At 34.8% G+C, this 15,583-nt stretch overlaps 1 protein-coding gene across 1 annotated transcript in view; it reads right to left on the reverse strand.

Annotated features, from left to right (window-relative positions):
* Nucleotides 1–15,583, reverse strand: part of DYTN (dystrotelin) — a 47,065-nt gene that overhangs the window by 14,826 nt on the left and 16,656 nt on the right. The window contains exons 8-9 of the mRNA XM_039844149.1: nucleotides 11,491–11,602; nucleotides 9,859–10,007 (exon numbers count right to left, since the gene is read on the reverse strand). Of these exons, the coding sequence (XP_039700083.1) occupies nucleotides 9,859–10,007; nucleotides 11,491–11,602 (261 nt within the window). The remainder of the gene's footprint in view (nucleotides 1–9,858; nucleotides 10,008–11,490; nucleotides 11,603–15,583) is intronic.

Here is a 15,583-nt window from a genome sequence, read left to right on the forward strand (position 1 = left end):
AATTTTTATTTAAATTTTATAAAGGTTCCAGTGTCCTAGGGTTTTACTCTTGAATTCTAGCAGTTGTTAAAAATAAAGTTCTTAAGTTAGATAAATTGTTTCAAAGACAAGAAAAGGTGAAAAATGACTGTAACCATCAAAACTTAGATGCTCAAAACTGACAATGATAGTATTGATGGGGAAGGCACAACTATTTTAACTCATATGTTGCAGTTCTAAATTTTTTTAAAAAAAGCAAATTAAATTGAAAGTGTACTTAATGTACTACAAACGAGTATAGCTTTTATTTACAGCAATGCCAGGAATGTTTACTATCAGAGACTCTATTAATGAAATACTTCCCATAAGGGATAAGATGAGATAATTTTCAATTGATGCATAAAAGGGATTTAAGATGAATAAATTCAAAATCATTACTGATTGCATACTAAAAAAAAAATTTGTAAAATAAATAGGAAAAGAAAATGACTTCCTCCACATTAAAGAGAATCTCAAAGCAATAACAAATAGCATAATATTTAATGGAGAAATACTAGAGAAATGTCCCCCATTAAATCTAATTTAAGATAAAATGAGCTGCCCCATTATCTCTTGCATTATTCAGTATTGTTTTGAAAGATCTGGAGTCTTTCAGGAATAAAGACATGAAACAGAAATGAGAGGTTCAAATATTGTAAAGAGACAAAAATATATTTTTTTCCTAGACTGCTTAATTGTCTATCTAGAAGCTAGAGATTCAAACTAAACCAATATTTTAAATTATTAAGAGTTCAGAAAGCTTCTCTTTACAAGATAACTATTTATAAATCCATAACTTTTTAATATGCTACCATTGATAATAATAAAAAAAATACAATGGGAAAGGTCTTTATTCACAATAGCAACAATAACAAACATAAGATACACAGGGTACCCTCAGTAAAAAACATGTAGAATGATAGGAAGTAAGCTTGTCTTGGAACTCTGACAAGTCCCAGCATACTCTGGATGCTTGGGGGCATCTAGAACAAAGATAGCAGTTTGAACTAATACAAAGAATTGAGAAGGCATTGAGAAAAAAGAAAAATCTATCTATCTATCTATCTATCTATCTATCTATCTATCTATCTATCTATCTATCATCTACCATCATCTATCTATCATTTATATATAGAGATACATATCTTACAACTCAATAGCAAAAAACCTAAATAACCTGATTAAAGAATGAATTGATGATCTGAATAAACATTTTTCTCAAGAAGACATAACACATGGCTAGCAGGTGTATGAAAACGTGTTCAATATCACTTCATCAGGGAAAAATAAATCAAAACCACAATGAGATGTCCCCCTCACACCTGACAGAATGGCTATCATCAAAAAGACAAGAAATAACAAGTGTTGGTGAGGATGTGGAGAAAAGGGAAGCCTCACACACTGTGGGAATGTAAACTAGTGCAACAACTATGGAACAGAGTATGGAGGTTCCTCATAAAATTTAAAAATCAAACTACTGCATGATCCAGCAATTCCACTTCTGGGTACTTATCTGAAGGAAACAAAAACACTAACTTGAAAAAAATATATTCACCTCAATTAGATTGCAGCATTATTACAATAGCCAAGACATGGAAGCAATCTAAGTGTTCATCGATGAATATATGGATAAAGAAAATGTGGTATACATAAACATATATACATATATTATCTGTATACACACATAATGGAATATTATTCAGCCATAAAACAGAAAGAAATCTTACCATTTGGGTGGAACTTGAGGGCATTATGTTAAGTGAAATAAGTCAGAAAAAGACAAATACTGTATGATTTCATTTATATGTGGAATAAAAAACAAAAACATGGAACTCATAGATACAGAGAACAGATTGCTGGTTGCCAGAGGTTGTAGGGTTGGGAGAAAGTGGGTAAATGGATAAAGGGGGTCAAAAGGAACAAACTTCCAGTTAAAAAATAAATATGTATTTTGGAGATGTTATATACAGCATGGTGACTATAGTTAGTAATACCGTACTGTATATTTGGAAGTTACTAAGAGAGTACATCCTAAAAGTTCTCATCAAAAGGAAAAAAATTGTTAACTGTGTGGTGATGGATGTTAGTTAAACTTATTATGGTGAGTATTTTGCAATCTACATATATTGAATCATTGTACACCTGAAACTAATATAATGTAATATGTCAATTATACCTCAATAGAAAAAAAAAGGAACTATCAACATTGGGTTACTTTTTAAATGATGTGAAAGCTCATAAGGAAATGCAGTCTGAATAGAAAAAAATTAAAAAGGGAAAACTTGTTCTATAATATGTTAATGGGTATCATAAAGATAAAATAATTCAAATAATATTTATATGTAAAAATAAAATTTAAAACAATCAAGCTGAATAGATAGCAGTAAAAGATATTCTAAAATGGCAAATATTTTAGTATATACTAAAGAAACCACTACACAGAAATAGAAAAAGGAAAAGACTTATTTAAGGTTAGAGAAAATTGGCTATTTAAGTAAAACGTGGGAGTAGGGGGAATTCCCTGACTTCCTATCATGCATCAAAATAAAAGGTAGATTTAAATGTTAAATGTCAAAAATAATCAAACTATGTTAAAACACATTCAGCTAAAGAGTCATTTAATCTCTTAATTGAGAAAAATTTCCAAGCATAAAAATGTGAAAATATTTAGAAAGGAAAAGATCGATAGTGTTTTTATAAGAATTGAAAATGCCTATACAGCAAGTCACATTATATTTATGACTCAAAGAAAATAACTATAAAGACAGGTTTCTGATAGTTAAATTTTAAGTTCAAATACATTAATAAATCAAACTGATGCATCAGTAAAAATGGGCAGAGAACAGCGACAGAAGAGAAAATACAATTGCCTTCTAAACTATGTGGGGGAAAATGAAGTTTCATTTCACTCTACATCAGAGAAATTGAAATTAAGGCAAATGTAAGATATTATGCTCATAAAATTAACAAAATTTAGTATATGATAATAGTAAATATTAGCAAGGATCAAATGAGATAGTTACTTGAATTTCCTGTGACTGTAATTTGGTATATCCATTCTAAATAGCAATTTTGTAATAAGTATAAAAAGTTTTAAAATGTTCCCATTTCCCATTTAGTGATTCCACTTTAAGAAACATATTCTAATGAAATAGTTGTGAGCCATGTACAAAGAACAAAATATAAGGATTTCAATAATGAAATTTTAAATTATAGCAGAAATTAGAAATAAATATCCAACAGAGAAGGGGTTAAATAATGTTAAGTTCATTTAAATAAAAATTATACAACCAGTGAGATGTTTTTGAAGAATTGTAATGGCAATGGAAAATGCTCACAGTGTAACTTCCTCTGATAAAGAATTAGATAATCAATAAATTTTGGAGTACGATATAAACTATATTAAAAAATGTGAGCAGGAAAAGAAGTACATCAAAATATTAACAGTGGTTATATATGCACTCATTATAATTTAAAATTTTTTGTTCATTGCTCTTTTTCTGACTTTTCCAAGTTTTCCATAATAAATATGTAGTACTTTATGACTGAAGATAAAAAGTTATTTTAAAAAATATGTTCCTAGATTTTTCCTTGATCATATTAACATCTTGAAAATATTCTCTAAACTGAAGAATGATTCACCAAATCCCACTGCCATCATGACAAAATGGTCCAAGTTAGTCATGCCTTAATAACAGTTCCTTTCCCTTTAAGGGGACTCACCTGGTGATGTGGGCTGCTGTCATCAGTTTGTTGAGCCTGGGATATCTTTTGAGATATTTGTTTGGAGGCCTCTGCAGCCGCTGTTTCCACTGGTCCGATTGGATTCACATACATTGGTACTTTAGAGCTATTGTACTGAATGGAGAGCCTGTTATAAAATAGGGATTTTTTTTTTTTTGAGAAGTCGTAATAATTTTTAACGATCAGGTATGATGTTGAGGAGAGCCTTTTTAGAAAATGTTAAACCAGATACTAAATTTACTTTCCAAAAACTAGTAATAAATTAGCATGACTTTTTTTCTGTGCTCTTTTCCAACTACTTGGTTGATGGAGAGCCAATTAGCCAATAAGAAAAATGAAAATTCCATCACCTCCCTTCTTGACAATCTAGAAATGAGAAGCAAAGAAATTCAGGAATGACAGCAGAAAATTCCCCAGGTCATCTTGTCCAGGTCAGATACTAGGGATTCCAAGCATAGGTGTGTGTTTATGTCATACCTGAAAGGACAAAGAATATAGCAAACTAGTTTAAAGTCAGGCATGTTCCATTTAATACCATTCCATTTAGTTTCCTACTTTTATTCAAAAACTATTTAAAGTATCTTACCATCTTGAGTTATTGCAGATAAAAAAAGATTTTTAGAGAAAGCAGAGAACTCCCTGCTCACAGAGACTTCACATCTAATAAACAGACAATTATATAATCATTTTTTATATAATGTGATTATTTTTACAGAATGCAATGAGAGTACGGGGAAAGAAGTAATTATTCTGTAGTACATTTAATTATGTGTTTAAGGGGTGGGCACTTTAGGGTAAAGAAACAGAGTAACCCGTAACTTTGTCACACATCTTCGGAATGACACACTCTATTCCTATCCCATCTGAGATCATTTTGATACCTTAGGGCTGTTCAACACCATTTTCTGTATTCATACAAATATTTACAAACATCAAAATACACACTGAATTTGTTTTGAAACAAAAATGGCATCATTCCATACACATTATTTTGCCACTTGCCCCTTTCTCTTAATGTATGATGATGAATGCCCTCTAGTGTAATAGATTGGTGCTAAAATTTGTTCTTAAGTAGATTCATTATATTCTGTTGTATGTCTGTATCATATATGTTCTACCATTTTCCTGCCAGTGGATCCTTAGGTTGTTTTTCATTTGTTGCCCTGCCCTCCAATGCTACAATGTTTATCCCTATTTACTATGTAGTGACGCTTTTATTTCTGTAAGATAGAGTTCCAAAAATGGATTAAGGGCCAAATCTTGTGTTTATTTTTATGTCGAACAGACACCACTCTTTCAAAGCCTTTCCTTCCACATGTGCACGTAGATTCGATCCCCTCCTGACTGCCGAATGGCATTGCTCCAATAATTCTCCCTTCTTGCACTAAATTGTCAAGTTTTCTCTCTACAGATTTATTCTCTTAAGTATAATAGCACGCTATTATTTTTTTCCATCATAACAAAACATTCTCTTCAGTCACTCTACCGCCTGGACTATCTCTTCACTCCCTGTACAGTAAAAGTGCCTGAAAAAATTATTACTTAGTATCTTCAATTCCTCATCTCTCATTCTCTTTTAAACTGCCTCTAGAATGATTTTATTTTCTACTATCACTGTCCTATAGTGCTCTTTTTGAGATCAGGAATGATTTCCTCATTGCTAAATCCAAAGGTCAATTCTTATTGACCTAGCATCAGTGTTTGACTCAGGAGACCATGCCCTTCTTGGAACACCTTCTTTACCTGTCTTCCAGGATTCCTCATTTTCTTGTTTTCCTCCCTCCTCATTCATCACTCTTTCTCAGTATCCCTTGCTGGTTTTTCTTCTTCTTTCCAACTTTGTAATGTGAAATATCACAGGGCTTATTCCTCAATTCTCCTTTCTTCTCTACACTCTCTCTCTTTGGTGGTCTCTTACAATCTCATAGCTTTAAAAGACATCTATGTCAACAACTTCCAAATGTGTATTTCCAGTGGACCTTTTCCCACATTCCAGACATGAATAGCCAAGTGCCTACTCAACATCTCCATGTGGTTGTCTAAGAGACATCTCAATCTAAGCATGTCTTCCTCCACAAAACTATATCTCTTTAGTCTGCCCCATATCAGACACTAGCAACTTTATACTTCACCATGTCCATATAGTTTAGTATAGATATAAGAATTGACCCATGGATCTGAGGCTGAGAATATAAATTCTATTAATTGGTGCAAGTAAATGAGGAAAACTACCATGTGACAAAGTTGGTATTTTAATTAAGTGGGAAAAAGAGTAACTGGCTCTTCATTTGAAAGAAAGCAAAGCTACACATTTGTTAAAATAAATTTCAAATGAATTGAAAATTTAAATTGAAATAAAAATAGAAGCATTAGAAGAAAATTTAGAAAAACAGTTTACATAACCTTACTTTTACTTTTGCCCCCTTTAGGACATTCCCGACATCTTTTCCTTCATTCCGTTCAGCCACACTGGCCTCCTTGCTGTTCTTTGGACTTGCCAAGCTCACTCCTGCCACCTGGACTATCTCTTCACTCCCTGTACAGTAAAAGTCTCTTCAACTTGTAGTGTGCTTTTCTCAGATACAAGTATGAGTCACTCCTTCAGATCCTTCAGGGCTTTGTTCAAATGTCACCTCTCACTGAGACCACCCTATTTATGACTAGCCTTCTTGCACTTAGGAACACTGGACACCATTTCAGAACTATGTTTGGGGCCATTTGTGATCATAAAATCACAAACAAAAACAGAAATGTAGAAAACATGGCACAAAATAGACTGTGACAAGCACATGTGTTTGCAGTATGAGAGCTGAAATAAGGAAGAGCATCTCTTAATTCATTCTCAGCTGGGCATCAGGCAACTCAAATTTTTTTGCTGCTCTGTGCATGTCTGCAAATGATCAAAACAGCACTTTGTGAGTAGTGCTTTTTGAGGTCACAAATATATTTTGTGAGTAAGTGAATTCATAAATATGGAATAAATAATGAGGATCAACCATATTAATTTTTGGAGCATTTATATTCTTATGATAGTGCTTTGGTATGTTTCTCCCTTTGTTCAGGTTTTATTTTCTGTAGTCAGTGAAACATTACAGTTTTCTTTATATGAATCTTGTACCTTTTTTCTTTAGCTTTTTTATTCCTAGTTTCTCTTTTAAATAAATTTTATAGACATTGTAAATAGAATTTGAATAAAATTTCTAATTGACTATTGCTTGTACAGTGAAGAGCTATTACTTTATGCATATGTATTTTATTTTCTACCACTCAAAGCCTATTAATTCTAGTAGTATCTAGTAGAGTTACATTCTTGGGGATTCCCAATCATATTAGCTGCAAATGAAAGTAATTTTGCCTGTTCTTTTCCACTGTTTTAATTTTCTTTTTTATTATGTTTGCAAGAACTTCCCAAAATATTTAATAACAGTGGTGTTATTTGGCACCTAGCATTCAATTATGTTTTTGTAAGTGAAAATATTCTCAGTGTAAACCATTGTAAGTAAAGTAAGTGAATTCACATCAAAAGGAGGGAGGCTTATTACCATGAAGAATATTTGCTGAATCAATGAATGAATTTAATATTATCACTTGGCAAAATCATTAATCTCTTAGAAGATGGCCAGTACTAATGTGACAATTGATATCAAAGATGTGTTTTTGCCTGTCGTCCCATTGTAAAATAGCAATATTCCATATTCAGTTTTCCTTCATCAGCAACTAATCAGAAATTCTGAACTTATAACTATCTAGGCTAAACTAGAAATTTTTTCTTTAAGAATTTTACTTAGGGGACCAACTCTATTGTACTAAGGTGGACAGAGTATATCACTTTGACATTTAAAGAACCTCGAGCTTTACATAGAGCTTGCAATTCACTTTCCTCCTCTTATCTCCCCAAATACTGCTCTGGAAGCAGAAAGAACAGGTTATCCCTATTATCAGGTAAAAAAACTGAGTCACATGCACAATTGGCTGAGGACAAGGTTTCCGTGTCTCTCTATCTCAGGCTCAAACGTCACCATCTTCTCCCAAGACCATGTAATTACTCCTCTGACTCTCTTTCATGCTTCCTTCTAAAAGAGCTCTTGATCCGCCTTATCTATCCATCCCTTCATCATGCATCCATCAATTTTATTATTCAGTTAGTCAGTCATTCAACAAACATCTATTGAGCATTTATCACATTCAGACATTGTCATAGATTCCAGAAATACAGCTGAAAGCAATATATAAGGTTCCTCTCCTCCCACCACCATGGAGCTTACATTATAGCAAAAACACCCCAAAACAAAAAAAAAACATAATAATAAAAGTAACAAATATATAATGTCAGAGGCTGATGAAGTGCTTTAATGAAAAATAAAGCAAGGGAGGAGGACTGAAAGTGCCGGAGTGGAGAGAGTGGCTGCAATGTAAAATGGATGGTCAGGAAAGGCCTTAAAGATGAGATGACATTTGAGCAAAGACCTTCTGCAGTCATTTAGGAGGCAAAGAGTCAAGCCATTCAGAGGAGTGGTCTAGGGGTACCAATTCTTTAAAGTAAAGGTTTAAGTATTAGCGAAGGGTATCTGGCTTCGCTTAATACTTAAGTGAAGAGAAATGTGAATAAGACTATGTGTTCATGTTCTAACTATGAGAATGTAGGAATTTAAACAAGACCTCAAATATTCAATAAACCTGGATGACTAATCGACATATTTTATTGTTACTGTGTTAGAGAAAGATGAAAGAAATGGCTTGAAGAAGATAAATGAGGTAGAACATGATATTTTTACTTTTATATTTAAATTCAAATTCTTTGTGCTATATGAAAGAAATACATCCAGATGATATCCAAAATCTCTAACTTTCAGGATATATTGATAACAACCTGATAGGTAAAATTGACATAGGCATAATGAATGGAATCTAATTGCAAAGTTAATATGTGCTTTTTCCTTTGAAGAGCCATAAAAATATATTTAAATCAGATCAAATTATAAAGTGACAAAATGACCACAAAATAGAATCTGGGATTGAGATGGAACTATGCTGGTGTATATCTGAGAAAAAATTAGAGAATTACAAAAGAAATTAATAAATAAACCAATGTAAACTGATCTCTTCTTTTACTCCCAGTAGATAAAAATGGGAATAAAGGAATAATTCTGGTATTTTTTCCTCCCCAAATGTTTGATGATTATAAACCCAAGGGAACAGTATCTCTTTCCTTTACTTTCTGCAGTTTTAAATTATGAAGAAATGGTTATTTCAAAAATTAAGATGACTTTTGAAAGTCACCTTTGAGTTAGTGATCAGATATGTGATGGGTGGCCTCACATCTCTGTGATGGTAGGGTACACTTGGGATGACCCTCTGGAGCACAATTTAGTATTCTGAATTATTAACAAAATTTACAACTTATGACCCAAGATTTTACTTGAGTAAATTTATCTTTATAAAATGTTACAAACATAGGAAGATACATATTTAGGCATGTTCACAACAAAATTTAGGGGGGAAAATTTGAAAATAATAAATATGTTAAGGGATCATTTGTGAATTATGGCACTTCCTTATAAAGATAAGAGTGAGGACATTAAAAATGACATTTTGGAAATGAATGGCATGAGAAATGCTCTCCATTTAATACAGGTGAAAAGAAGAATGAAAAATTGTATCTATAGCATAATTTCTGTTTTGGAATACTAAAATGGGACTAGCATTAATCTGTGAATGATGAGATACTGAGTGCCTTTCCTTTTTTTTTTTTAATGAAGTATTAATTCTGAATTAGGCTTTGAAAGGAAATCAATAAAAAGTACAAATGTAAAACAAAGTTATTCAAATACTCTAATATTAAAAATCTTCTGTGTCTGTCCGATGCCTTTAGTTGAAATAATTCTAAAGGTTGAATGAACCCCTTGAAGGCATTTCGCCTCCTGTTTCACTTTAAAATTAAAGGTAATTTCTGCAGGGGAAAAGCATCTTAATCCCTCCCGCTTTCCCCTCCTCCTGCCTTCCTTAGGATCATTGGCATTATGAAAGCTGCTGCCTATGCTTCTTACCCAGGCCCTGGGCCATTACTCCACAGGACTGTCACTCAACGATACTCACCTGGCCCGTGCATGGTCAGCCATGTCCTTTGGATTCACCTGTTTCAGCAGCCACTGTCTTCTCGCAGCTTCTTTCCTCCCATAGCGCCCTTGGAGCAGGTTGTTTCTGAGGGTCCTGAGGAGGAGTTTTGTATTCTCCTTCGCTGACATCTGCTGGAATGGCCATTGTCAGATCAGTTTCAATAGGTTTTCTTTCCTTATTTGGGTGGACTGGCCACCACGAATGTTTCTAAAATGATTTCGTTTATGGTTACGTTCTCAGAAAAATCACTTTACTTCCTTACTACCTGAATTTCTTCACATTTTCTCTGTCCACATGTACACATAGCGTAGTTTTTAAATTAAAGATTCATCAAGTTCCATAATAACTATTCTTCCTTAGAGCAACCCAGTAATGTAGGATTTTAAAACTAGAAGGGGAGATGAAGGAGGGCTAAGTCCATGGTTGCTAACACTTGAGTTGCAGATTCCTTAGAGAATCAGGTGACCCGTATGGACTTATTTTCAGAAAAATGCTCATACATTTAACTCTGTGTAACTTCAGTGGGTTCACATACCATCTGAAATTCACCCATGAACTCCATATTAAGAACCTCTGCCAAAGGAACAAAGAAGGAATGAGATGTTTTATTAAAAGATTTTCAGCACATGAAATCTAACGTGTAATAACAAAGTGACCACATGGTGTCAGTCTAAGACCAATAAGCCCTTTTTCTCCCCAGGCTTTTTGACTGGAAACTGGAAGCTCACGGGCCAGTGAACCTGAGGATCAGGGTTAATAAAGTTTAGTAAAACAATGCCTGCTGAGAATTACTGGGCAAGATCCAGTAATTCTGGATCTTGCCTATTGTGGACCATTCATATTAAAGGGAAAAACAAGGAAAAACTGTCCTTGGCACAGCTAGTTAATCAACATCTATTGTGGCACTGGAGGGTGATGTCATCTGTACGGAGAAACTGATTATTATATAGAGACTTTGTGATGAGAAGAAAGTGTTCTTTCTAGAAAACTGTAAATACTCTATGTTTAAAATTTACTATCTCATTTCTCTTTCTTTTTAGAAAGATCTAAATTCTCCTGCTGAGTATTTAAATTTTTCTTAAGAAAAAAAACATTTGAAAGGCAGCTTTGAAGTCTTAGTTTTACACTCTTCCAGTCAACACTGAAATAGTAATCTTTACCATTTTCTCTAGAGAAAAAGTACTTGAAGTTTAGGATTCTGGAAAAGACATATTAAAAAACAGAAAACTTCTCCCCAAATGGACTAGCAACCAAAAGACTTATTGCTTCATTTTTATGAAGCCAGAGCCTTTTCTTTTTAGCCTGTGTCTGATTCCAAAGCTTCACACCTCCCATATCTCAGATATTCTCTAGTACACAGTATGGGATCGATGGCTTCAGACCGGACTCTGGACTTTTCTTGTCTCCAAAATGTTTTATTAAAATCTACACTGTAAAGGCAACATATTATATTGAGAGATATTTAAAGTTGACTTTGCCACTTTCTTCGTGTTAAATATTATAATGTATAGAAGGAGTGGAATCTGTACTTTTATTGGAGGGAAAGTGTTTAAACTACTGTAGCTTATGCTGATATGATTCGATAGTTCGGTACGTTGGACTAAATGTTACCTGGATGCAGTGCTCAATCACAGTATGAGACTTCTGGTGAGATTTGCTGTGAAGACCAGATAAGAAACACACCTGGCAGATGTCAAAGTTGAGACACTTCAGACAGCGATATCTGCCAATAAAAATGGAAGTGAGGCTGATATCACTACGAGTGGGCGATGCAGAGAAAGTAACATTCAGGTGGAGAATGAGCACCTTGAAACAAACAGGAGATGTCTGAACTATAAAGTGAGTATAAAGTTTTTCTGAACTTTAAGGATGGTAAATGACTCTGATGTGCTTATTTAATCAAAGAAATCTTCTTTTGATAGTATTTTGATAATATGGCATTGTATTAATATAGTTTTATCCAACAAACTATAGTATAGAAGTCTTATTCATCACCCCCCCAAAAAAATACCAAGCACGATATTTGTGTACTACAATTTTTAAGACAGACCTTTAAGTGTGCAGCCACATTGTGTGTAGCTGTACAACACATTCAAATATTTTGAATTTAGCTGCCAACTTAAAAAAAGAACTGAGAGATTTTAATAAAGTTTGAACTCTGAGCTCTCTAAAAAATTTGCAAGATATGATGACATTGGACCTGCGTTTCTGCATAATGTTAAGGAAAATAAAGCCGTAAATAAAGAATTTAAAATAAACTTGTCATTTTCTAGAAGTCTATCTGTAGGATAGAAAAAACGTGAATAAAGGGGAGTTCCTCTCCAGCCAAAGCGTCAGGGAGGGAGTGACACACGCAAGTGTCTTAACGCACCGATATTGCAGGCTTTCTTTTATGAACAATTATAACCTTAAATCTCCTGTGGCCAGAAGGAGAAGTAAGGATCTTGAGACATTCCGGTGAGGAGGGGTGTCTCATAACATTCAGGGAATACTGTGATATCAGAGGAAGGCTGGTGAGACCATAGTCATGAATTCATAAGTTTTAAGGATATTGGAGTGGGATCATATTGTTTGTCTGTAAAAGATTGGCGATCTATACTTTTATTCTGATATTTTAATTTTTTTCTCCAACTTCAGCGTAGGTGGCATAAAGCTCTGTCTCATCAGAGACAACAGTCGGGGAGGGCAAAGTAACAGCTACTGCTTTCAGATGTACTTTTCAGCTAACTAGCCACAGTCCCAGCCAGCCCGCTTCTCTCACTTATGTACTGCTTGCCTTGCCCCCGTAAGCATGGAAGTTTTCAAACCCTGTCTTAAAAGTTTAAAAAAAAAAAAAAAAAAAAAAAAAGAAAGGAAAGAAAAGAAATATAACAAGATCCTATTGCTCTTCAAATTTCATATCTTGGTGCAAAGAGAAGACGTGGAAACTTGAGGTACTAACTAGCAAAGTTAGGGAATATGTAATTATGTGCCAAATGAGAGGCATAGAAAATAAGTTTTATGAGGGACAGAGGACAAGAGATCTCTGTGGGCTGGTATGGTCTGAAAAGTTTTCATGGAAGATGTGAGGCTCACGCTATGCATAGAATGCTGGTATGGAGATTAAAGTGAAGGAAATCTCGGACGAAAAGAAAAGGAGAGATAAAGTATGTGGGCTGCACTGAAGAATCAGGCTGTAGGGCAAATCGATCAACCAGACCTGCTGATAACTCTGAGGAGTAGAGGGGCAAAAACTTGGAACTCCCCAAGGTGGATGGCGAAAGGTCTTGAGAGCCTGACCAGAGTTTGACGGCAGAGTAGGAGAATGTAAGTGTCATGAGACCAGCCCTCACTGTCCTTGTTCACTGCTTTACCACAATACCTCCTCTCATGGTATGATATTAATAAATAGTGTTGCATGGCTATAATAGCAGCTAACATTTTTAATCACTTACTATGTAGCAGGCAGTGTATGTGTGTTGACAGATTTAACCTACGTGGAATGTCTTTAAGGTAAGCTACTATCATTATTCTCATTTTACAAATGAAGGACCTGAATCAGAGAGAGTTAAAGCACCTTGCACAGAGTTACACAACTATTTGGTAAGTAGCAGAGGTAGGCTCTTGTCCCAGGGATACCATCTGAATGAAGAGCCAGACATTTTAACCACCGAGGCAGGAGGCTCGAGTTTGAATTCACATACCACCAGTATGAGTGCCCTTGAAGTAGAAACTTAAGCTCACTGTTTTGGAGGATATCTGGTCCATGGTAGGTTTTCAATAAACATTAGTTGAATAAAGTTCAACGAATGACTTTGTTTCTTCACCAGGAAAATGAGACTGGTAAACTCTGCTTTGCAAAGTTTTTACAAAGCTTGGAAAATTATTCAACATGCGTAATTGAGAAGACATTCACTTTTTATGTGAAATGTGTAATATAATAGAGTATTAAGGATTATTCGATCAGCCACCTGTACTGGCTGCTTTATCCAGCGTCACCACATGGTTGCAGTGGACGCACCTAGGACAATACGTTGACCTAACCTTGCATTAGTTCCTCTAGGCTCTGAACTACTTGCAGGTATATGAGAAAGGGTGCAGTGTGGGTAATAAGATTGGTCTGTTGTTGATGCCTTTAGCAACAGAGAACCAAATTTTCCCCCCAATCTTATTATCTCAACCCTAAACAGCTATTATAGAACGTAAATGTGACACATCCTGCTAAAATTTAATAGTTGGCTTAGGAGCAATCTCTGGTTTCTGTGCTTTCTCTTACTTTAGAAGGTCAAGCCTTATTTTATTCCTGCTACCGCCAGGTCTGCAAACACGTTTGCTCTAAAATGGCTTTATTAATCTCACTAAAACTAAAAGCCTTAAGGCTATTGCTGGAGTTTACTAGAGCCAAAAACAACAGGTTCAAGGTTACTGTAATACATTTGAGCAATTTCTAATAGATTCAGAAAGTTACAGCTAAAAGAGACCTAATGCATCATTAGACCCACTCCTTCTTATTTCTCTTACAAATAAATCGAGGCCCAAAGAGGTTAAAGACCTCACCCAAATCACCCAGATACCTCATATATGAAAATACATATGGTCTTGATGTCTAGATGGTTCATGTGGAGGCATTTCTGTGAGGAATCTTAACCTCCTTCTCAATATATAGGGACATAATCTAAAACTTCAAGTATGGCACTGCTCGCCTTCGTCTTCTGCTATTTTTATGACTGACCTGAGCAAGTCATTCAAACTCTTTGAAACTCCTTTATAAAATAAGAATAATAATATCTGCTTTACATTATACATAATGACTTTGAAAAAACATTTCAATGTAAAAGTTATGTTTTATATAATTGCAAAGTGACTTCTGTACCTGGCCCAGTGTTGGACACATAGTCACTACTTAATTAATATTTGTTTATTGGTTAAATGATTATAATATGCATATAACATGGTGAATAACATTCATGTTCCTTCACTGTCCAAAATTAAAAGTTTATTTTTCATTGTAGTGTGGAGATTTCTTTGGTTTGGCTTACTTGGTTTTCAACAGTCCCATCCAGTTATGTTTTGTTGTTTAAAGTTTACTTATTCGGAAAGAGTCTTTCATGAATGAAGTGTCACTGTGTCCTCAGAATTATTTGCAAACCAAATTTATTTTCTCGGCAAAGTAAAACCTGACTTCCAGGTTTTTAGTGGGGTCAGCAGATCTATTTTACATCTGTGGGGAGCATGTTTAAGGTCTGAGACTAGTTAAGATTTAAGAAGATGGGGAGAGAGGAGGAACTGGGGGAGCAGGAACCAGGCCCTGAGTCCTCACTCCTCCTGCCCCTTCTGGCCATCCCTGCCTTTGACTTGTTTTAGCTGTGGAGGGGTCCAGAACCCCCCTGGCATGCAGATTATTTTGAGCTGAAAACACTTAAAGCTCAAGAAGCAATTGTTGTTGTTTATCTCCCCCTTACCTGCCTAAAGGAATTCAGATAGGAAAACCTGCTTCAGAAAAGGAACTCTAGCATAGTCACCTTAGCACATATGAATTAAGTATGGCAGACAGGGAGGGTCCAAACAAGTGTGTTGGTTAGAGTCCCCTCTGTGTTCTATTGCTTCTGGGTGACCACACATTTGCTCCTTCTCATCTACCTGTGAATTGCCTACACTTTCCCTTTGAAATCTCAGACAGCTGCCTTGATCCAGAATGGTAGATAAGCCTCAACTGCCCAGTGTG

This window comes from Pteropus medius, unplaced genomic scaffold (assembly GCF_902729225.1).
Source record: "Pteropus medius unplaced genomic scaffold, Ma_sr-lr_union100, whole genome shotgun sequence".
NCBI lineage: Eukaryota > Metazoa > Chordata > Mammalia > Chiroptera > Pteropodidae > Pteropus > Pteropus medius.